Here is a 25000-nt window from a genome sequence, read left to right as displayed (position 1 = left end):
AGGCTATGTACTGTAGCGAGGCTATATTCAGTAGCGAGGCTATATACAGTAGTGACGCTATATACAGTAGCGAGGCTATAACAGTAGCGAGGCTATATACTGTAGCGAGGCTATAACAGTAGCGAGGCTATATAGAGTAGCGAGGCTATATAGAGTAGCGAGGCTATATACAGTAGCGAGGCTATAACAGTAGCGAGGCTATATACAGTAGCGAGGCTCTAACAGTAGCGAGGCTATAAACAGTAGCGAGGCTATGTACAGTAGCGAGGCTATAACAGTAGCGAGGCTATAAAAGTAGCGAGGCTATATACAGTAGCGAGGCTATATACAGTAGCGAGGCTCTAACAGTAGCGAGGCCATATACAGTAGCGAGGCTATAACAGTAGCGAGGCTATATACAGTAGCGAGGCTATAACAGTAGCGAGGCTATATACAGTAGCGAGGCTATAACAGTAGCGAGGCTATATACAGTAGCGAGGCTATGTACTGTAGCGAGGCTATATTCAGTAGCGAGGCTATATACAGTAGTGACGCTATATACAGTAGCGAGGCTATAACAGTAGCGAGGCTATATACTGTAGCGAGGCTATAACAGTAGCGAGGCTATATAGAGTAGCGAGGCTATATAGAGTAGCGAGGCTATATACAGTAGCAAGGCTATATACAGTAGCGAGGCTATAACAGTAGCGAGGCTATATACAGTAGCGAGGCTATAACAGTAGCGAGGCTATAACAGTAGCGAGGCTATATACAGTAGCGAGGCTCTAACAGTAGCGAGGCTATAAACAGTAGCGAGGCTATGTACAGTAGCGAGGCTATAACAGTAGCGAGGCTATAAAAGTAGCGAGGCTATATACAGTAGCGAGGCTATATACAGTAGCGAGGCTCTAACAGTAGCGAGGCCATATACAGTAGCGAGGCTATAACAGTAGCGAGGCTATATACAGTAGCGAGGCTATAACAGTAGCGAGGCTATATACAGTAGCGAGGCTATAACAGAAGCGAGGCTATATACAGTAGCGAGGCTATAACAGTAGCAATGCTATATACAGTAGCCAGGCTATATACAGTAGCGAGGCTATAACTTTAGCGAGGCTATATACAGTAGCGGGGTCATAACAGTAGCGAGGCTATAACAGTAGCGAGGCTATATACAGTAGCGAGGATATATACAATAGCGAGGCTATATACAGTAGTGAGGCTATAACAGTAGCGAGGCTATAACTGTAGCGAGGCTATAACAGTAGCCAGGCTATATACAGTAGCGAGGCTATATACAGTAGCGAGGCTATAACAGTAGCGAGGCTATAACAGTAGCGAGGCTATAACAGTAGAGGGGCTATATACAGTAGCGAGGCTATAACAGTGGCAAGGCTATATACAGTAGCGAGGCTATAACCGTAGCGAGGCTATAACAGTAGCGAGGCTATGTACAGTAGCGAGGCTATATACAGTAGCGGGGCTATGTACAGTAGCGAGGCTATGTACAGTAGCGAGGCTATGTACAGTAGCGAGGCTATATACAGTAGCGGGGCTATAACAGTAGCGAGGCTATATACAGTAGCGAGGCTATAACAGTAGCGAGGCTATATACAGTAGCGAGACTATAACAGTAGCGAGGCTATAACAGTAGCGAGGCTATGTACAGTAGCGAGGCTATATACAGTAGCGAGGCTATAACAGTAGCGAGGCTATGTACAGTAGCGAGGCTATATACAGTAGCGAGGCTATATACAGTAGCGAGGCTATAACAGTAGCGAGGCTATATACAGTAGCGAGACTATGTACTGTAGCGAGGCTATATTCAGTAGCGAGGCTATATACAGTAGTGACGCTATATACAGTAGCGAGGCTATAACAGTAGCGAGGCTATATACTGTAGCGAGGCTATAACAGTAGCGAGGCTATATAGAGTAGCGAGGCTATATAGAGTAGCGAGGCTATATACAGTAGCGAGGCTATATACAGTAGCGAGGCTATAACAGTAGCGAGGCTATATACAGTAGCGAGGCTATAACAGTAGCGAGGCTATAACAGTAGCGAGGCTATATACAGTAGCGAGGCTCTAACAGTAGCGAGGCTATAACAGTAGCGAGGCTATATACAGTAGCGAGGCTATAACAGTAGTGAGGCTATATACAGTAGCGAGGCTATAACAGAAGCGAGGCTATATACAGTAGCGAGGCTATAACAGTAGCGAGGCTATAACAGTAGCGAGGCTATATACAGTAGCGAGGCTATATACAGTAGCGAGGCTATATACAGTAGCGAGGCTATATACAGTAGCGAGGCTATAACAGTAGCGAGGCTATAACAGTAGCGAGGCTATATACAGTAGCGAGGCTATAACAGTAGCGAGGCTATATACAGTAGCGAGGCTATAACAGTAGCGAGGCTATAACAGTAGCGAGGCTATATACAGTAGCGAGGCTAAAACAGTAGCGAGGCTATATACAGTAGCGAGGCTATAACAGTAGCGAGGCTATATACAGTAGCGAGGCTATATACAGTAGCGAGGCTATAACAGTAGCGAGGCTATATACAGTAGCGAGGCTATAACAGTAGCGAGACTATAACAGTAGCGAGGCTATATACAGTAGCGAGGCTATAACAGTAGCGAGGCTATAACAGTAGCGAGGCTATATACAGTAGTGAGGCTATGTACAGTAGCGAGGCTATAACAGTAGCGAGGCTATAACAGTAGCGAGGCTATATACAGTAGCGAGGCTATAACAGTAGCGAGGCTATATACAGTAGCGAGGCTATAACAGTAGCGAGCCTATAGGTAGTAGCGAGGCTATAACAGTAGCGAGGCTATATACAGTAGCGAGGCTATAACAGTAGCGAGGCTATAACAGTAGCGAGGCTATATACAGTAGCGAGGCTAAAACAGTAGCGAGGCTATATACAGTAGCGAGGCTATAACAGTAGCGAGGCTATATACAGTAGCGAGGCTATATACAGTAGCGAGGCTATAACAGTAGCGAGGCTATATACAGTAGCGAGGCTATAACAGTAGCGAGACTATAACAGTAGCGAGGCTATATACAGTAGCGAGGCTATAACAGTAGCGAGGCTATAACAGTAGCGAGGCTATATACAGTAGCGAGGCTATGTACAGTAGCGAGGCTATAACAGTAGCGAGGCTATAACAGTAGCGAGGCTATATACAGTAGCGAGGCTATAACAGTAGCGAGGCTATATACAGTAGCGAGGCTATAACAGTAGCGAGCCTATAGGTAGTAGCGAGGCTATAACAGTAGCGAGGCTATATACAGTAGCGAGGCTATAACAGTAGTGAGGATATAACAGTAGCGAGGCTATATACAGTAGCGAGGCTATATACAGTAGCTAGGCTATATACAGTATACAGGTAAATATATGCACAGACCGCCCCCTCTCGTCTTACTGTGTGTGCAGTTCTATCTAGCCGGTGCAGTGTATATCCCGCTAGCTGAATATCTATGTCGTCATTCAGCCACGATTCAGTGAAACATAAGATATTACAGTTTTTGATGTCCCGTTGGTGGGATATTCGTGAACGTACCTCGTCTAATATATTGTCCAATGATGGCACTTTGGCGAGTAATATTGACGGTAACGGCAGCTTTCCCACTCGCTTTCTGCAGATCCTTACGAGGCACCCCGTTCTGTGTCCTCTGTACCTGCGTCTCTTCTTCTTGCCAATAACTGGGTTGTTGGCCTTGTTGGGTGTCCGGCGTATGTCCTGTGTGTCCTGCTTGTTGAAGAAAAATGTTAGTCTAATCCGAGGTGAGTGATCGCTGTCCTGATATCCAGAAGTTATTTTCTCCGTAATATACGGTGGCAGTAGCGAGGCTATATACAGTAGCGAGGCTATAACAGTAGCGAGGCTATATACAGTAGCGAGACTATAACAGTAGCGAGGCTATAACAGTAGCGAGGCTATGTACAGTAGCGAGGCTATATACAGTAGCGAGGCTATAACAGTAGCGAGGCTATGTACAGTAGCGAGGCTATATACAGTAGCGAGGCTATATACAGTAGCGAGGCTATAACAGTAGCGAGGCTATATACAGTAGCGAGACTATGTACTGTAGCGAGGCTATATTCAGTAGCGAGGCTATATACAGTAGTGACGCTATATACAGTAGCGAGGCTATAACAGTAGCGAGGCTATATACTGTAGCGAGGCTATAACAGTAGCGAGGCTATATAGAGTAGCGAGACTATATAGAGTAGCGAGGCTATATACAGTAGCAAGGCTATATACAGTAGCGAGGCTATAACAGTAGCGAGGCTATATACAGTAGCGAGGCTATAACAGTAGCGAGGCTATAACAGTAGCGAGGCTATATACAGTAGCGAGGCTCTAACAGTAGCGAGGCTATAACAGTAGCGAGGCTATATACAGTAGCGAGGCTATAACAGTAGTGAGGCTATATACAGTAGCGAGGCTATAACAGAAGCGAGGCTATATACAGTAGCGAGGCTATAACAGTAGCGAGGCTATAACAGTAGCGAGGCTATATACAGTAGCGAGGCTATATACAGTAGCGAGGCTATATACAGTAGCGAGGCTATATACAGTAGCGAGGCTATAACAGTAGCGAGGCTATAACAGTAGCGAGGCTATATACAGTAGCGAGGCTATAACAGTAGCGAGGCTATATACAGTAGCGAGGCTATAACAGTAGCGAGGCTATAACAGTAGCGAGGCTATATACACTAGCGAGGCTATAACAGTAGCGAGGCTATATACAGTAGCGAGGCTATAACAGTAGCGAGGCTATATACAGTAGCGAGGCTATATACAGTAGCGAGGCTATAACAGTAGCGAGGCTATATACAGTAGCGAGGCTATAACAGTAGCGAGACTATAACAGTAGCGAGGCTATATACAGTAGCGAGGCTATAACAGTAGCGAGGCTATAACAGTAGCGAGGCTATATACAGTAGCGAGGCTATGTACAGTAGCGAGGCTATAACAGTAGCGAGGCTATAACAGTAGCGAGGCTATATACAGTAGCGAGGCTATAACAGTAGCGAGGCTATATACAGTAGCGAGGCTATAACAGTAGCGAGCCTATAGGTAGTAGCGAGGCTATAACAGTAGCGAGGCTATATACAGTAGCGAGGCTATAACAGTAGTGAGGATATAACAGTAGCGAGGCTATATACAGTAGCGAGGCTATATACAGTAGCTAGGCTATATACAGTATACAGGTAAATATATGCACAGACCGCCCCCTCTCGTCTTACTGTGTGTGCAGTTCTATCTAGCCGGTGCAGTGTATATCCCGCTAGCTGAATATCTATGTCGTCATTCAGCCACGATTCAGTGAAACATAAGATATTACAGTTTTTGATGTCCCGTTGGTGGGATATTCGTGAACGTACCTCGTCTAATATATTGTCCAATGATGGCACTTTGGCGAGTAATATTGACGGTAACGGCAGCTTTCCCACTCGCTTTCTGCAGATCCTTACGAGGCACCCCGTTCTGTGTCCTCTGTACCTGCGTCTCTTCTTCTTGCCAATAACTGGGTTGTTGGCCTTGTTGGGTGTCCGGCGTATGTCCTGTGTGTCCTGCTTGTTGAAGAAAAATGTTAGTCTAATCCGAGGTGAGTGATCGCTGTCCTGATATCCAGAAGTTATTTTCTCCGTAATATACGGTGGCAGAAACACATAATAATAGCACAATTGGTTGGGCGCCCGTAAAACTGCTGCCATTTCTTCCGGTGCCATTTTACACACACACACACACACACACACACACACACACACACACACACACACACACACACACACACACACACACACACACACACACACACACACACACACACACACACATGCACACGCACACAGGTAGTAGGTAATGCTGTGTAGCTTTTCTCCATGTCGTTCCTGCTGTCTGTTCCGGTGCTGCTTGTTGTGGCATTGACTTGACTGCAGTGCTTTGCTCTAAGGACAGAGGAACAGTGTGGACCACTTGTTCATTACAAGGTGTGTTGTGTCGTATTGTGTTGCCGTACACACTGTGACAGCAAGGTGTGGCAGGCAGTGTACAGTACGGTACTCACTGTGCCTGCCTCTCACACAGACAGACACACCAGGTCTGGCCCCGGAGTGATATCAGCATCACACACAGGGGCCCAGGCCCCTCCTCGGTCTCACACAACCCCTAATTACACAGCCCCTGTTGCTGAACACTGCCAACATGCCACGTGAACACTACATTATTACAGTACAGTCTGTGTGTGTTGCTGTGGTTGGTGAACTCAATGTATGTGTACTGTATGTGTTTGTTTGATGTTAGGTATTTACTTTCTTTCATTTTGAAAGACTAGTTCATATATTGGGATTGACAATATGTTTTGCAGCAATTGAAATGATGAGCACTGGCGTTTTTCAGAGAATTTCAGGACATGCCACTTTTAAAGTATATTTCCTTAAAATCCTTCTTTCTGCGGTGGCCTATTTCCCCATCGCTAAAACCTTTGAGGATGTTTTTCACCTGTTCAGAAGTCTTAGTTATGAGTCTGATCCTCCTCATATAGAAATATCAATATCAACCTGTGAATAAAGTACATCTGTGGATCCTTACCAGCTGTTCTTGAAACACTTTAAAGTGAATTGTCATTAGAGACAGTCCTTCTACGAGACACAGGATGGAGAATCCTTTCTTCCTGTCTTTGGGTCAACCAGCACAAAGCCCATTAGTTGAAGAGGCTGAGACCAGCCACCATAGACTAATAGAGAAATGGGGCTGGGGTGAGAGAACCATGTCTAGTATATACCAAGACCCTTAAGACCCCATCCTCAAGGCAGGGGCCTGGGCTGAGTGCTCAGAGGACCGTAGCTCAATGCTCTCACTGTAAAGATGAGAAGAACAGGGCATGGTCCAACAGCAGATACAGGGATATTCCTGCTAACAAGCACTAGGATTACCATGAAATATTAAAGGAAAACTCCACTCAAAAACTATTTTTGGGTATTTTTTCATTCGTCCGCTGTTGATACAGTCCCACATTATATTGCATGTCAGCAGTCAAGTGTTCAAGATGTTAGACTTTCAAGAAGCAAAGTGTCACTTGCCACATCATCATGGCGATGTGCTTTTGCATCATCTGTAGCAACAGTGGACTAATGAAAAAAATACCAAAAGTCAATTGGGTGGATTTTTCCTATAAAAGGGGGGAGATCCTGAGCTGAGGGTGGCCATTGTAGTGCTGAATAAAGTGCATTTAAGTCCTTTACTTCCTTCTTTCTCTCTGAAAGCTTTAGGCTCTTGGCTCCATAATGGACATCTGAGTCCCCTGGGGGAGTCTAGACGTTGGTGGGAAATCTAAATGGGCGGGAAAGCCACTAGCATCCTGGTAAACACTATATAGGATGGAAAAATGGAGCTGGTGAGAGAATAGAAGTAGGAGAGTAGGAGGAGAAAAACAACATGTCTCGGCCCAGACGCTCCATCTTCTTCCCAATTCCCTTTCTGTTTCCATTTTCATGGGTAATTGAGGGCTGGAGATCCCTGGAAAGGAGACATGGGGATTATGTGATGCTAAAATGCCTTCAAATTCTCATCTTATTTTCTCCATTCTACCTTTTTTCTAATCCCTAAAACCCCAAGTGCCCTGCGTATTAGCTTCAGTCCGTGATGCACTCTCTCTCCCCCTCTGCCTGTCTCTTTCCCCCTCCTCCTTCCCTCCATCTTTCTCTCTGTCTCTCCTTTTGCTCCCTCCCTTTCTCTCTTTGCTCCTTCTCTCTCTCTCCTTCCCCTCAGTTATTTATGAGGAGGACTTGAAATAGACTTCAGTATTTGATAAAAGCGTGATCCTTAATCCGAGTTGCCTGAGAAGTGCATTTCATTTTTATTTCCCATCAGAGATTGATGGAAGAGTGGGGGCGCTTACCCACCGTGATTGCTAATGTAAATCCATTGAGTCTGGTGGACATGTAAAAAAGATATGGATGACTTGTATGTTAATGCCCACAATAATAGATTGTGTGTACACAGTGCTGGAGAGGCTCTCTTGCGATCTAGCAATAACAAAAGAACAAAGTAGTGAGAAATGCATTACTTATGCATGAGCTATATTTGACTGAATATTTGGAGTTCCTAAAATAACCGTCTGGTGTTTTACATTTCAACGATCAATTCCTCATTTTTAAAAGAAAATAAAAGGGGTAAGAAAAAAAAACAGTTGATAAATTTAAGATGACAGTAACGCCATATGAACGAGGCCCCTTGTGTACACAATTTGCTCAGAGCCAGCTGCAAACTGCAAATTTAACTCAGCCTCCTTATGTGGCAATTACTGATGGGTAACATAACCTGAATATATCTCTTCTGTTCATTACCACAATGTTCTCTATGGCTGGCAAATGTTCTTTAGGATCCTACAACAAATTAGCTCATCCCCCAGGACGTATTTTATTGGATGATCAGGCAGTGGAGGAAGCCGCAGAAACACTCCAGCTCTCCGCAGTCTGCCCTGGTTGCCACAGGGTTAATATTAAAAGCGTTAGCGCCCAGTCGTGTATTGATGATATGTTTAGAAATTTGCTGAGGCAGGCTCATTGTTACAATGCTGTCTAAAAGATAGGCGAGCCTCCTCCCTCCCTTCCCTCCCCTTAACAGCCGCCAGATGGAGAACACACAAAAGCGTGTCTCTCGGCACCCACACCCACAGCACAGAGCTTCGTTCTCACCCCTAACCAAATACTCCTTTCATATGCCATACCTACTGCATATGACTACCAACTACAATTTGGTCCATCTGAACCCCACTGGTTTTTCTTGACCACTCTATTTCTGGTTGATCCTATAGCTGAAACAAGATTGGCACACGCACTGGACACACACACACACACACAACCTTTGCAGAAAAGTAGAAAAGAGTGAGAACAAGCTGATGCTCCTAGTTCCCCTTGGCATACTTTCAGTACATTCAGTATTTATTGGTGCTCCCTGCAGTGTTTTCTCTCTGCTCCTCATACAGCTGAAGCTGCCATAACTTAAGTACATTGTCTCAGTCAGTCAGAAAGTGAAAAGAGGAGAGTGATCTTCTCACTCCCGCCTCAGATAGCCCGCCACCATCAATAGCATCATCATCAACAGAAAACTCTCTTCCCTCCCCCCCACCCTGCCGCTCTATCCATCACCAACCCCCACCACCTCCATCCCTCACCCTGGGATGCTGAATTTTACAGTACCGTCTGTGAGATCCCGATTTGTTCGGTGCGCAGCACAGCACCCCTCTATGCAGAGGAACACGGCTCCAGTGGAGGAATGCTGGAGGCAGCTGTCAGGCGCAGGCTGCTCCTGCTGTAGTTGAGCCTCCGCGCTGTACTGACTGATTCCACATTCACCAATAAGAGACACAAGCCAAAGAGTGAGAGAAAATCGAGTGGGAGAGGGAGTAGAGAGAGAGCAAGGGAGAGAGGGAGAGAGAGAGAGCAGGATAGAGTGAGAGAAGGAGAGAGAGAGAGCAGGATAGAGAGAGAGAGAGAGAAAGTGAGTGGCGTGGAGAGGCAAGAGTATCAAAAGAAAAAGGTTAGAACACCTCCCAAGCTTTCCTCTCTCTCTGTCTGCTTCTTCTCTGTGAGGCTGAAAGAAGAGGAGAAAGGCGGCTTTTGAAAATTGAAGGGCAGAGGAAGAAGAGAAGAGGGGAAAGCTAGTCGAGCTCCATTGAACAGTTGAGAGGGAGGGCTGCCCCAGTGGAAGAGGGACCAGTAAAGCACTCGTTCCAAACGGTCGGACTCGCTTCTCTTCCTGACGCTCAAACTGGCTGGACTTGTCCCGCTGCTCAACCCCACACTCTCCGCCGTGCCTGCACCTCACCTGTCCCACATCCGAAATGATGATGTATTTTTGGGTGAGTACTGTACCACAGAGTTGCTCTCTTTTTGTTGACCTTTGTGTTGCCTCGAACTGCAGAGGGAGGTAGAGTGTGTGTGTGTGTGTGTGAATGCTCAGAGATGCCTGTGTGTGTGTGTGTGTGTGTGTGTGTGTGTGTGTGTGTGTGTGTGTGTGTGTGTGTGTGTGTGTGTGTGTGTGTGTGTGTGTGTGTGTGTGTGTGTGTGTGTGTGTGTGTGTGTGTGTGTGTGTGTGTGTGTGTGTGTGTTAGGAACATTGCAAAACTACCCGGTCGGTGGTGATTTCATTAGTGCAGTTTTGTCGCAGTTGGTCAAATTATGTTTGCACACATCTACAATTGTTCCATTTCTCTTCAGCTGTGGTTATTCAACTTTCATGTGTTGTTTTGTTGATGGGAGAGCACTGGGTTGTTTAACCATATTCTATAGAAGCCTGCCACTTCCCTCCCTTTTCACCTGAGATTTATTCAACCTCCTCACCAAAGATTTATTTAACTGGATTTTCACCTTACCATATTTCTGCCTCCGTTCACATTCTGCAGACATAGTTAACATTTAAACCAACCGGCATGTATGGACCATTTGAAGCTATATCTGTTTGTTTTGACCAGTTCCTCAAACTGTTGCTGCTACACTTTCGGGGGCCACATTTTGGATTCACTGTTTATGGATATCTTCTTTGAATGTATTTTAAAGGGGTTTTATTTCCCGTTTTATCACCCATAGCTTAGTCCTTTTCATTCCACTCCAAAACATTTTGACCATAAATAAGTTGTGTAAAACATACAGTAAGAGTGTGTACCGTGCTTTATCCAGAGGTGCTAATTAATTGTGTATGAGATCATTGGTAATTAGTCAGATCAGTTGTGTCTGCTGTGTGGTTTTCCATTCCCTCCCCACCACAACCATCCCCACTCAATACCCTCTGCTATTCCTCCCTTCTACGTTGAGATGTCTACAGTAATGCAGATTGCAGCTCTTTGCATATTTCCATATTAATTTACAGACATAAATTTTTTCACAACCATCCGCACCAAGACACAGTAAACTTAAGGATTTCTAAAAAATACTTTCCCTCCAATCTTTTGGAGTGCTTGTGGCTATCGTGCTTGTGGCTATCGTGCTTGTGGCTATCGTGCTTGTGGCTATCGATTGTCAGTTTTGGATTTCAGTGAGGGGAGAATCGGCTGTGGAGGAAGATACTCGACTCTACCAGCCTCCAGTTCAGTCCATTCTGAGCCTCAGAATTATTTGTTATTTTCCATTAAAGCAACAGCCAAGTGTATGAATAATACAGAATGTTATATATCAAAAACATGACATAAAGTGGAGCCCTAGCTGCTCCCCTACTCCCTCTATAGTACTGCAGTTTAGGCAGAGTAAAACTGTCCGACACAGGCCTACCCAGCAGTCAAAGCAATGAAGTGTTCCTGTGAGGTGCTACGTGCTAACAGGGGTTTGATGCTAATTGGGAAAGGCATCTCCATGTCTTTGAGTGAGCAGGCCTCTTTGAAGGTGTGTGTGTGCCACGAGGCTCCCTTGCTCAATCTAGCCTGACTACTCCTCCTCTTTCATCGCCACATCTCAGCCATTCCCTTCCTGTGTCACACAGCTGCATGCTGGGAGAAGTTGCGGCTTGGGCATGGACAGTGTGGCACAGAGGGGGCCTGGCTGGCACTCCTGGAATCTTTATCTAACCCAGTTAATCTGGGAGAAGATTTACACAATGCTGTGGTGTGTGTTGTTGTCGCCCAGCATTTAGTTACTGTGGCAGGGGAGGGAGGAAGGGAGCGTCTCTCCCATTTGAGGTGCAGGTGTTGAGCATTACCTGTCGTCCCTCCGGAGGACTGTCAGCACTGGATCAGTCTGGGGAACCTGTGAGCTCCCCTCATTAGAATATTTATTCACCAAGCAGATGTTCTTATCCGGGGCAATTACCTTTGGCTTACATTTCCCTGCTGCCCCCTGATATAGATGAATGTGGATCCAAAGACAGGCCCTGGTTATGCAGCATACTCCTGGGTACCACTCACCACCATCTCCTCCTCCTCCCAGAAGTAAATCTTCAAACAGCAACAGACCGTCTGGTCAGTGTTAGTTACTGCCCTCATCTCCCCAACCACCACCTCCACCTCTGTCACTAGAAGTGGAGCAAACCGGAATAATCCAAGAGATGGACGATTGATAAATGGAGAGGTAGGAATGGATGGGTGGCCATTCTCTTCACTCGTTTGTTCCTTTGCATTAGAAGAGGAGGCGAGGAGGGGAGAAAACATGAATGTTTCTGTCTTCCCCTGAATGCCATGAATAATTGAGCAGGGCAGGGTCCTGGCTGCTGAGCAGAGAGCCTGGTAATGGGGGGAGAGCAGAGTGAATATATGGCTGTCTTGGCTGGTGTGGAACGTTGGTTTACTGTTGACTTCCCCAACACACCACCAACACACTCACTCACGCTACAGATGTAGGATCTTAATTTGAGCCAATTTACTACAGCAGGAAAATAATCCTGTAGCAATAGGAAATGGGAATTATTATGTGGATTATAATTAATGGACATTTTTGAATGGGTTGATACATTTTTTTGTTAGGGAAAATCAAGTCAAAGTGACCTCAAATACAATACAAGTTTTACATTTCCTGCATTGTAGGAAAGTTCTCCTACAACAGGATGATCAAATTACTGTTATGGCTGTGCCAGTCCCCACCACTGAATCCACTGAATCTTTCAGTATGTTTGACCTACTGTATTTGAATGGTTTGTTTGTGTGTTTGAAACAACATGGGGTTCCATGGCTAGACGATGCCTAATGTGTTGGGGTGAGGCATCACGTTACTGAGTCAAGAGGTGATTGGTTGTATTAGATATAAATAAAATAAAACAACTCTGGGAATACTCTGTCCCAATGTTTGTGATTCAGTATTGTAATGGCATCATTATGAAAAATTAGTGTTACTATGTTTTGTCAGAACGCAAAGAAAAGTCTATCAGGAATCTGAAAAAGAAATCTGAACAAACTACAGTAGTTTTGAAAGACTCATATTATCCAGAGAGTCATGAAATTAGATTAAAACAGTTACAATAATTGTAGCAAAACGTGCATCTACAACATCTTTATCTGTCTGACTAGTGGAGGCTGTTGAGATGCATGGAGGACTGCAGTGTATGGAAGTAGAGCAGATCAGCCATTCAGGACGGGAGGCCGGGCAGCAAGTCCAGGCTGCTGGTTTCATATTGCAAGATGAAGTGTCTCTGATCGTTTGTTAATGTATTAATTGATCTGTGTCCTCAGACAGACGAATTAGGAGTAGTGTCACGTAGACTCTTTAGTACTCCCTGAGAAGCTTTCATTAGATGGTGCTAGCCGCCTCTCCCTCCACCCCCATCCCAGGCCGCTGTCGCTGTCGCCACACACTTACCTGACGGCCCTAATAACTCTGGACTCTTCTATCTCCCTGCCCCGGATAGTCCTCCAACACAGCCGCCAGGAAGAACTTGGGGCTTACATCACCAAACGAGAGGTATTTCCTTTTTAAGGTGAATTTTAGTAGTGCTTCACTTGAAGGGAACTTGTGAAGATGTGAGGTACATAAATCAATATGAAGTTACTCGTAACATGGGATAATGGCGGTTAATAACCATTCATTAACTTTCATAGGCATGTTTTACTACTCACATGACACGCAGACACGGGCTAGTGTCATGGCATGCCATAAACGGAGTGAACTTTGGTGTGCTATAAAGCTTTGCGGAGAAACTATTATCGTCTACATTCTCATGGTTTTTAGCAGGATATGTTTTGTCTTATTTAATATCAAGACAATAATGGCTGTGTCACCCCAACAGTTGAACAACTTTCAGCCTCCAAAACTTGTGGAAACATCGTAATTGCACCTTCCCTCAGAGCATTTGAAAGAAGGCCTGCAGATCAGCCTTTAGACATAGAAACAGGAAGAAGAGACGGGGTATATTTCAGAGACCCCTAAATCTGAACCCATTCCTTTAGTCTGTGGGATCATTAGCGATCAGTAGCTTTAATTTTCTGCGCTTTTGCACTCTTCCCCCTAGGCCTAATGGGTCTGGAGCCCAGCTAATTGTAATTAGACTCCGACAGTGGGTTTTACTCGCAGGATTTTCACACCGCAGTCCTCTTTGATATTAGCTGTACAGCTGATAAGGAGATTAGATACTGGAGAAGGAAGAGAATGGAGGGAGAGAGGGATAGAAGGAGAGGGGGGGTGCTCTTCTTAAACTACAGAAAGACACCTACATGGGGGAAATCACTGGCAAGTTTAGCTGAGGAAAATATATCTGGACGCAGTAAAAGCCTTGTGCTCGCTTATTGTACCTGCTATCATTAGCACTTTCATACACATGGTCAGCCTCCCAGGGAAAAGTCATTATCCAGCTGTGCTGTTATTTTTCTGCTGTTTTCTCCTAGTGGAGTGTGACTTCAGGGCTAGAGCCAGCGCACCGTTTAATGCCTTCCAACACAATAAAGGACTCTAGCCTTAATGATGTGGGATTGGATGGCCTTGCCTCAGGTTGTCCAGGGGCTTGTGAGCCGTTACTGGGACGGCCATTTTGCCTCGGCGCTGTGGAGGCTACACGTCAATTCAGCGCCATTCCAGAGAGAGGAAAAATAAAATCTGTTTTAGTGATTAAAGGCCAGATCGTTCAAGGGGCTTTTTGTCACGAGGCTGAGATGGGGAAAGACAGAGAGGAACTGCAGCTTTAACAACTGCCTGGAACAATGAACAGCAGAGGAGCCAGTTTGGTAGTAAAATGGAAACTGGCTAATGCACATACAGTTGAAGTTGTAAGTTTACATACACCTTAGCCTAATACATTTAAAATCAATTTTTCACAATTCCTGACATTTAATTCCAGTAAAAATTCCCTGTCTTAGGTCAGTTAGGATCACCATTTTATTTTAAGAATATGAAATGTCAGAATAATAAGTATAGAGAATTATTTATTTCAGCTTTTATTTATGTCATCACATTCCCAGTGGGTCAGAAGTTTACATACACTCAATTAGTATTTGGTAACATTGCCTTAAAATTGTTTAACTTGGGTCAAACGTTTCGGGTAGCCTTCCACAAGCTTCCCACAATAAGTTGGGTGAATTTTGGCCCATTCCTCCTGACAGAGCTGGTGTAACTGAGTCAGGTTTTTAGGCCTCCTTGCTCACACATGCTTTTTCAGTTCTGCCCACAAATCTTCTATAGGATTGAGGTCAGGACTTTGTGATGGCCACTCCAATACCTTGACTTTGTTGTCCTTAAGCCATTTTGCCACAACTTTGGAAGTGTGCTTGGGGTCATTGTCCATTTGGAAGACACATTTGCGACCAAGCTTTAACTTCCTGACTGATGTCCTGAGATGTTGCTTCAATATATCCACATACTTTTCCTGCCTCATGATGCCATCTATTTTGTGAAGTGCACCAGTCCCTCCTGCAGCAAAGCACCCCACAACATGATGCTGCCATCCCTGTTTTCCAAGCTGTTTAAAGGCACAGCCAACTTAGTGTATGTACACTGCTGACCCACTGAAATTGTGATACAGTGAATTATAAGTGAAATAATCTGTCTGTCAACAATTGTTGGAAAAATGACTTGTGTCATGCACAAAGTAGATGTCCTAACCGACTTGACAAAACTATGGTTTGTTAACAAGAAATTTGTGGAGTGGTTGAAAAAAGAGTTTTAATGACTCCAACCTAAGTGTATGTAAACTCCCGACTTCAATGTATGTTAGACACTAGCAAAGACATTAGCATGGTAATATTACATCAGATAAGATGATATACTGTACATTAGTTTCCTGGCCATGTGTCAGTGAATGAACATGAATGTGTTAGATTGTACCTCGCAGCGTATTCAGGAGAAGAATGCACGGCGCCAAAGCCCAGCCCCCATTTCACCTGCAGCCCCGGCTCACCCCACACTGTGCTCAAGGACTAGGAAAATGAAATATTGAGGGAGGCTTATGGCACCAACTTAACAAAAAAAGATGATCTACAGAGAAACTGGAACAAAGGTTCAACCATTTTGCCCTCTTTTATGATGTCTTACACAATATACTTAAGGCTGATCAATAAGATAAGACATCATGGATGATTGAACACTGATTGGAAAGATAACTCATAGGCTTTGGGCTCATAGTGTGTGTCAGCTAGACTTAAGAGTGAGACAGGATTTATTTCCAGGCAATTTAGAGAATTCAGTCATTTAAAACGAGACACAGTTAGAGTCTAAACCCTTTACCACAGTCTGTCTGATCAGTCTAACCCCTTTACCGCAGTCTGTCTGATCAGTCTAAACCCTTTACCTCAGTCTGTCTGATCAGAGTCTGAACCCTTTACCTCAGTCTGTCTGATCAGTCTAACCCCTTTACCTCAGTCTGTCTGATCAGTCTAACCCCTTTACCTCAGTCTGTCTGATCAGTCTAAACCATTTACCGCAGTCTGTCTGATCAGTCTAAACCATTTATCGCAGTCTGTCTGATCCGAGTCTGAACCCTTTACCTCAGTCTGTCTGATCAGTCTAAACCATTTACCGCAGTCTGTCTGATCAGTCTAAAACCATTTACCGCAGTCTGTCTGATCAGTCTAAACCCTTTACCGCAGTCTGTCTGATCAGTCTAAACCCTTTACCGCAGTCTGTCTGATCAGTCTAAACCCTTTACCATAGTCTGTCTGATCAGTCTAAACCCTTTACCTCAGTCTGTCTGATCAGTCTAAACCATTTACCGCAGTCTGTCTGATCAGTCTAAACCATTTATCGCAGTCTGTCTGATCCGAGTCTGAACCCTTTACCTCAGTCTGTCTGATCAGTCTAAACCATTTACCGCAGTCTGTCTGATCAGTCTAAAACCATTTACCGCAGTCTGTCTGATCAGTCTAAACCCTTTACCGCAGTCTGTCTGATCAGTCTAAACCCTTTACCGCAGTCTGTCTGATCAGTCTAAACCCTTTACCGTAGTCTGTCTGATCAGTCTAAACCCTTTACCTCAGTCTGTCTGATCAGTCTAAACCATTTACCGCAGTCTGTCTGATCAGTCTAAACCATTTATCGCAGTCTGTCTGATCCGAGTCTGAACCCTTTACCTCAGTCTGTCTGATCAGTCTAAACCATTTACCGCAGTCTGTCTGATCAGTCTAAAACCATTTACCGCAGTCTGTCTGATCAGTCTAAACCCTTTACCGCAGTCTGTCTGATCAGTCTAAACCCTTTACCGCAGTCTGTCTGATCAGTCTAAACCCTTTACCGTAGTCTGTCTGATCAGTCTAGACCCTTTACCACAGTCTGTCTGATCAGTCTAAACCCTTTACCTCAGTCTGTCTGATCCGAGTCTAAACCCTTTACCGCAGTCTGTCTGATCGGTCTAAACCCTTTACCGCAGTCTGTCTGATCAGTCTGAACCCTTTACTGCAGTCTGTCTGATCAGTCTAAACCATTTACCTCAGTCTGTCTGATCAGTCTAAACCATTTATCGCAGTCTGTCTGATCCGAGTCTGAACCCTTTATCACAGTCTGTCTGACCAGTCTAAACCTTTTACCGCAGTCTGTCTGATCAGAGGCTGAACCCTTTATCACAGTCTGTCTGATCAGAGTCTAAACCCTTTATCACAGTCTGTCTGATCAGTCTGAACCCTTTACCTCAGTCTGTCTGATCAGAGTCTGAACCCTTTACCGCAGTCTGTCTGATCAGTCTGAACCCTTTACCACAGTCTGTCTGATAAGAGTCTGAACCCTTTACCTCAGTCTGTCTGATCAGAGTCTAACCCTTTTACCGCAGTCTGTCTGATCAGAGTCTAACCCCTTTACCTCAGTCTGTCTGATCAGAGTCTAACCACTTTACCGCAGTCTGTCTGATCAGTCTAAACCCTTTACCTCAGTCTATATGATCAGTCTAACCCCTTAACTGCAGTCTGTCTGATCAGAGTCTGAACCCTTTACTGCAGTCTGTCTGATCAGAGTCTGAACCCTTTACCGCAGTCTGTCTGATCAGTCTGAACCCTCTTTTATGATGTCTTACACAATATACTTAAGGCTGATCAATAAGATAAGACATCATGGATGATTGAACACTGATTGGAAAGATAACTCATAGGCTTTGGGCTCATAGTGTGTGTCAGCTAGACTTAAGAGTGAGACAGGATTTATTTCCAGGCAATTTAGAGAATTCAGTCATTTAAAACGAGACACAGTTAGAGTCTAAACCCTTTACCACAGTCTGTCTGATCAGTCTAACCCCTTTATCACAGTCTGTCTGATCAGTCTGAACCCTTCACCTCAGTCTGTCTGATCAGAGTCTGAACCCTTTACCGCAGTCTGTCTGATCAGTCTGAACCCTTTACCACAGTCTGTCTGATCAGAGTCTGAACCCTTTACCTCAGTCTGTCTGATCAGAGTCTGAACCCTTTACCTCAGTCTGTCTGATCAGAGTCTAACCCTTTTACCGCAGTCTGTCTGATCAGAGTCTAACCCCTTTACCTCAGTCTGTCTGATCAGAGTCTAACCACTTTACCGCAGTCTGTCTGATCAGTCTAAACCCTTTACCTCAGTCTATATGATCAGTCTAACCCCTTTACTGCAGTCTGTCTGATCAGAGTCTGAACCCTTTACTGCAGTCTGTCTGATCAGAGTCTGAACCCTTTATCACAGTCTGTCTGATCATGAAATAACTCATCCCTGGCACATGCGAACACACGGGTACACCATAAAGATTATTTTGAAATCCCATTCCGTTTGTGTTCAGAATATATATTTTATCCACACAATTCGTTCGCTTAGAGCATGTGCCTCATAAATTCCTCTTGTTTTGCCCTGTTGCACTGTGGGTAATTCCATGAGTATGTCTCATATGGCGATTCTTCATCCTGTCATCAGTGTTGGAACAGAAGGCATGCACATCAGTAACACGTCTGTGGCATGGATATGCCCTGAAGTGTCAGTTCCCACACACAAAAACGATTGGAGGAGAAGCCCCAGTGAGAATGGAAAAAACATATCCACTGGCAACTTGCCACGCATGATAAGGAATTGACTTCACTTCTCCTCCGTCTCTCGAGCCCGAAACAATAAATCTTATTTGGGTGGTTTCCACTCTTTCATATTTTATGTTTATTTGATTTAACCTTTATTTCACTAGGCAAGTCAGTTAAGAACAAACTCTTATTTACAAGGATGGCCTACACCGGCCAAACCTGGACGACGCTGGGCCAGTTGTGCATCGCCCTAATGGGACTCCCAATCACGGCCGGTTGTGATACAGCCTGGATATACACTTATTCAAATATAATTATCAGGTTATGTACTCGTAAAATTCAAACAAAATATTATGCTGTAAATCAGAGTTGCTAGTTGCTTGGGTGTTATCTTACCTCTGTGATATCCTGCTAACTTAGAGAACATCCAATAAAACAAGCTAGTGAACAGAATATTCTCCTGTCTGAACCCTCTCCATATTCATGTTATTTTATAGAAGCACAAACACACTATATAAAGGTTGTTATATACTCTTCTGAATCAATCGAGGCCAGTATAAAATCCTCTGTCACGTGCAATGGGTTAAGAAACATTGTGGCACCCAGGCAGTAAAATGAATGTCAGGAGAGTGGCATTAGTGTTATAGGTTATTGACCGATTTCAAGGGATTTATGACCCTAATCGAGAGGCGGTGTCAAAGGGAATGAAGCAAATAAAAGAGTGCCTTCGACAGCATGACCCGCCAGTGGCCACTACTATTTCAGCATTCCCTGTAAATTGTAGTTGGGACTTTATAAGTCTCCGTGGATGGCTCTTTACTCTCTCAGCCTGCCTCCTCTGGCCAGGCCCCAGGCCTGCCTCCCCTTACCTCCCCTACCCCTCCTCTCTTCAGGTCAGGCACACACAGGCCTTGGATGATGAGGACAGGTACCTTCATTTCACCTCATGTCAGTATTGGACGCTATACTGTGTGTGTGTGTGTGTGTGTGTGTGTGTGTGTGTGTGTGTGTGTGTGTGTGTGTGTGTGTGTGTGTGTGTGTGTGTGTGTGTGTGTGTGTGTGTGTGTGTGTGTGTGTGTGTGTGTGTGTGTGTGTGTGTGTGTGTCTACAGAACACATAAAGACAAACAAACACAAATCAAATTCAAATCACGTACGCACGTGTGTGTTTGTCTTTATGTGTTTTGTAAATCACATTAGTCACATGTAATTACATGTGTGACACGATTGTGATATCATATGTCCATTCTACCCATGAAGTGACCCAGCAGCCAGCACTAGCTGCCAGGGGGCCAAAGCCCCCGTTAAAGTAGACTAGAAAGAGAAATATTCAGCAGTGTGGAGGTGGCTCTCTTCATCTGTGCAGAGGAGCCCATAAATATGACTGAGGTTCAGCTGATAAATAATTCTCATTGAAATGCTGTATAATCTGATGCTGTTGACACAGCAATTTTTTGGCTCCAAAATATGTAAGTGCAAACATGTTTGGGAATAATGTGACGGTAGTCAGTCTAAAGTGGGCTTGTCATTTTTCATTGCACTTCATGGTTCAACTGGCAATCCCAACAAATCACTTTAACGGTTTTGCCAAATATTTGGTTGCAACATTTTTTTTTTACTGGGCAGACAAATCACCACTGGCTCTCACTGAAGAGATAGAGAGAAGCCTAGTCTGAAAGCAGTGTGTTCTTTTTAAACCAATGACTTGCCAGATCTCTATACTGGTAAAATATTTTACGACCCGTACCCAGTGAGACTGGAGACTTGCTCGAAAAAATGTATTTTGTTGACAACTAAAGACTTCCAAATGAGCAGTGAATACTGTAGTGGAAGTGTAGTTACCTTGGCCCCTGGGTCGCACGAGGTCCACTCTTTCTGTCTCTCTCATTCAGACCCCATTCTTACTGGCTTTGGTTGTGTACAGAATGCACTAACTTGGTTTAAAAGCCCGTTCGTTTACTGTGGTTCTGACATTGCGTGCTGCTATTGCATTGGGCTGCAGCAAAATGCAGGTTGAAAAACTGAGGCATTGACTCTATTTGAAATCAAAATGAGTTATAACTAGAGGTTTACTATTGGTCTCTCAGGGGAGCAGAATTTTTTATACCCCATTGATATTCATAGGATATCATGTAGCGCTTATTCTGTACCTCAGAGGAGCATTTGGTCTCTGTTGTTTTAAATTATGCAGCTGTTTTTATTACTACGATGTAAAGACACTGTCAATGTTGGATGTTTACAGTAAACAAAGTTAAGACACTTCCTACAATATAATTGCATATTCTATCTTCTTCAACAAATTACAACGCCACGGCCCCATTCTTAATTCTGTTGCAGCAATCAGCCTTTGGGCTGTTTGTTGCAAATGTCAACCTCAGACTTTGTGGATTTAAAGGACATGCACAAAAAGCTAAGCAGTTCACCTTAAATGGCTTCTTTATACAATATGATTACAGTACGTTTACAAATAATTACATTCATTTGAGTTGCATTGCAAAGCATAATTTGACAATGATTATATTTTGTTGATGTTATAATATAATATAATATATATAACTTTTAATACCTCTTTGTCTGCCCTTCCCTTAAATTACTTCCGGTTGAGAAAAAAACACTTAGGTTTGTGGAGGCTTTAAATCTAATAATAGTGTTAAATTGTTTATGTGATAAGACAGGACGATGTGTGTTTTTGAGGAGTCTGTGTGGTGCCTTGGTCCTTCAGTGTAGAGGGGGAGAGAACAGAACAGAAATGTGATTACTGATTGATGTGGTGCTGACACACTGGCCAGTTCTCTTGTTCTTTTTGTCATGCTGTGATGAACACAAATCACTGTACAACCCTCTTCTCGTCTAACACTATCCACAGTGGAGCTGTGGCATTCTGACAGTGAGTGCAGGAGTATGGTTTTAATTAAATACAGAATTCAATATCCATATCAACATGCGTCATTTGTGGTTGGTGAGGTATCGATTGCCCTCTAGCATTTATGCAGATAGTCCGCTTTCTTCTTTTCAGCAAATTTGTCAAGTGGCTATCGATGAATCTCACATTTTCTATAAGAAAATGTCAAATTTCACCTAACCACTCGTATGAAATGTTACTCAAAAACTGTCACGTGAATGTGACGTAGGCTACATATGATACACCTTGTGACAGGAGTGTTTTATTATTTTATAATATGGAGATTTAACGTCATGTCTTGCATGGTGAGAGTGGTCATCATGGAGTCAGTATAAGATTAGCACACAGCGGTAGGCTAATTGCACATACACCTCTGTGTGTCTCATTTCCTCCAGTATGTCTGCTAATGGAATCAAAAACATGTTGCCAGGGGTCTTTGCAATTTGGAAAATAAGTCCATTAAGTTCATTAATTTAATAATGGACAATAATAATGAGTTCAAATTATTGCTCAATTAGGAAGGAGTGTGCGGTTGGCTGTTTCACATTCATTTGAAATCACCTCAGTGTGCAGTAGTTTAATGAGATTATAATGGAATTGATATCGCATAGGTAGTGAATTAAAGCGTTACAGGAGAACCCATTAGGAGTCAAATTGTAATCCTGAAACACTTGTCACAGTTCAGATAGGTTTCTATTTTTGTTATTGTCATTAGTAGCAATAGTATTAGTGTCAGTAGTTGTATTAGTGTTATCGACTGTATTTGGAAGTATTGTTAGGGAAGTTTTAATAATAAACACATTTTTAAATAAAGCAGTTATAGTGATGGCGTGTTACAGTATGTGTTCAGTATTGTAATAGTACTGTGTCTGTGGTATCTCCCATTGATTAAAACACAGGGGACCTATTCTGGTTTCAGTCTGTTTTTCTCCACCAGGAAACCTGCTGAGGACCTCAGTTAAAATGACACAGACAGCACATTCATACATTCTAAAAAGGTCAGTATAAATGACAGTGTTCATTTCAGTGTAAAAGTCAGGTAATGTGATCCTCAGAGAGTAGTTCTTCATAATACTACATTACCTTTCCATTGGCTTCTGTTGCAGCTTTGAGTCTTTGACTTTTACTCTGATGCTCTGTGTACATTTACAGCCTGTCTTAGACCACCGGAACCCAACGGGGAAATGTACATTCAAAGGTTCCCGTTCATAACATTTTATAGATCATTTAGATATGGAAATGCAGGGGTGCAACTTTGGTTTTAGAAGTGTGGGGGACATAACCTTTTTTTGTAATTTCTTTATTTTTGTCGGATAAACGCTCCAAACAGCCTACCCGACCGCTCGGAAACGTCCGCATGGTCCTAAAGCACACCGTTGCCTCGTTTTGTATCACATTCCAATGATAAAACTGGGGGGGGACAAAAATGCAATTTCAGAATGTGGGGGGACATGTCCCCCACGTCCCCAGTGAAAGTTGCACCCCTGTTGAAATGTACCTCTATTTTTAATAATAAAACTCGAAATGCCTGAAATAGCTTAAAACAATTCCTGACGCTGAGGAGACTGTATGCATAAGTTGTATGCTATTGTACCAGTTTAGAATCAGTAAGAGAAAATCTCCATTAACACATGATGAATTGTCAAGTTATCATTGATATACTGTTCTTATTTACAATTTACTGTAGAAGAGGTATAGTTTGTCTGCTTATCTGGAAAAATGGTTGCTATCATGCACAGAGCATATTTTCTGTTGAATGCCGTTACCTAAGAGCTCTTCCTCATGGTGATTCATGACACAGAGACTCAGTCTTTAAATTATGTTTTGGGACCCAGACCCAGAAAGAGGAGGAATGACGGTGTGAACCACCCAAAAAAAGAATGAAAGGGATTAATCGGTTAGATAGTGTTGTCTGATGTACTGTATATGGAAACAGGTGTGTGTGTTTGTGCATGTGTGCGGGGAAGAAGGGGGGGTCTACTGTACTGTATATGAAGACAGGTGTGTGTGTGTGGGGGGAGGGGGTCTTCTGTACTGTACATGAAGACAGGTGTGTGCATGTGTGTATGAGACAGATACAGCATGTGAACCTCCATATTTGTGTCTGTGTATATATTTGTGTACGTCGGTGCTGTAGGAGTAGTAGGAGTATGTGTGTGTGTGTGTGTGTGTGTGTGTGTGTGTGTGTGTGTGTGTGTGTGTGTGTGTGTGTGTGTGTGTGTGTGTGTGTGTGTGTGTGTGTGTGTGTTTAATGAATATTTAAGCCACCTTCAGCATCCAAGGAACATCCAGTAAAGAGGATTGTGTTCTCATGGATCCTTTAATCCTCTGAATTAGCAGTTTAATAACAAGAAGCCATTTGTAGATTAGTCAGATCCAGCTCCCAGAACGTGCTTGTGTCCAATCTACTAAATGCTTTGATTGTTGATGCTGTAAAAGGCACTTTATCTCCTCTTCTCTATCTTTTCATGTGTAACTTTACCTTGATATATGTGCTAATGCTTCCCCAGGACATTATATCAGACTGTGTGTGTGTCTGTGTTTGCGTGTTTGCGTGTGTGTGCGCCTGTGTGCGTGCCTGTGTCCGTGCGTGCACAGGCGCATTTGCGTGCAGGTGTCTGTGTTTACCATAGATACAGCATGACTGGATACGTCCTTACGACATGCTAGCAAAGAGAAGCATGAATGAGCCTTCTGATAGATGGTCTATATCAGTGGCTCAGTTTCTGATCAGCTGCCACTGAGCACAGAAGGCCCTGTTTGACACCCAGAGATCAGTGTGTTTGAATCATCCTGGTTGTTCATTGGTAGTGTCTCTTCTCCCTCCCTCTCTCCCACAATGTGAATATCATGCATTGATTACTCTGTCTTGTTTTCACAGAGGTTCAGGTGAGATTGACATGTGCTGGGAGGGGATCAAGAGTCCAGGATTATGGCAAATATAAAGGCTTTAATGTAGGCATTTTGCCAAAACATGGCCATGCTTCATATACGTACAGTATGCATGGATAACCAGCATAAAATATGTAAGAGGAATAATAAAACTGCTGACTGTAAAAACTCTATGTATGTTTCTAAAAAAATCATCAAAGCAAGATGCAGGCATTAGTTACTCCTGGGATGTACAGATCAACAAATATGAAAGGCCCATATTTGCAAGCCATTTAAAAAAATATTTTTTAATGTTGGGCATTTCAGGTTCATTCACCTACCTAATTGTTTATGTGTAAAGGCAAAGA

The 25000-nt window shown here is 43.7% G+C and overlaps 1 protein-coding gene across 7 annotated transcripts in view; it reads left to right on the top strand.

Moving 5' to 3' along the window:
- Positions 1 to 25000, top strand: part of LOC116352815 (RNA binding protein fox-1 homolog 3-like) — a 410981-nt gene that overhangs the window by 268882 nt on the left and 117099 nt on the right. The window contains exon 1 of one of the 7 annotated variants that reach the window (XM_031834669.1): positions 9457 to 9863. The exons of 5 other annotated variants lie outside the window; for them this stretch is intronic. In XM_031834669.1, coding sequence (XP_031690529.1) covers positions 9846 to 9863 — 18 coding nt within the window. In that variant the 5' untranslated portion in view covers positions 9457 to 9845. Of the gene's footprint in view, positions 1 to 9456; positions 9864 to 25000 lie in introns of those variants that run through there. One more of the 7 variants, XM_031834668.1, reaches the window with a different exon arrangement.

Source organism: Oncorhynchus kisutch, linkage group LG10 (assembly GCF_002021735.2).
Source record: "Oncorhynchus kisutch isolate 150728-3 linkage group LG10, Okis_V2, whole genome shotgun sequence".
NCBI lineage: Eukaryota > Metazoa > Chordata > Actinopteri > Salmoniformes > Salmonidae > Oncorhynchus > Oncorhynchus kisutch.
The sequence above is the reverse complement of the archived record's forward strand: the minus strand, read 5'-3'. Positions and strand labels throughout refer to the sequence as shown.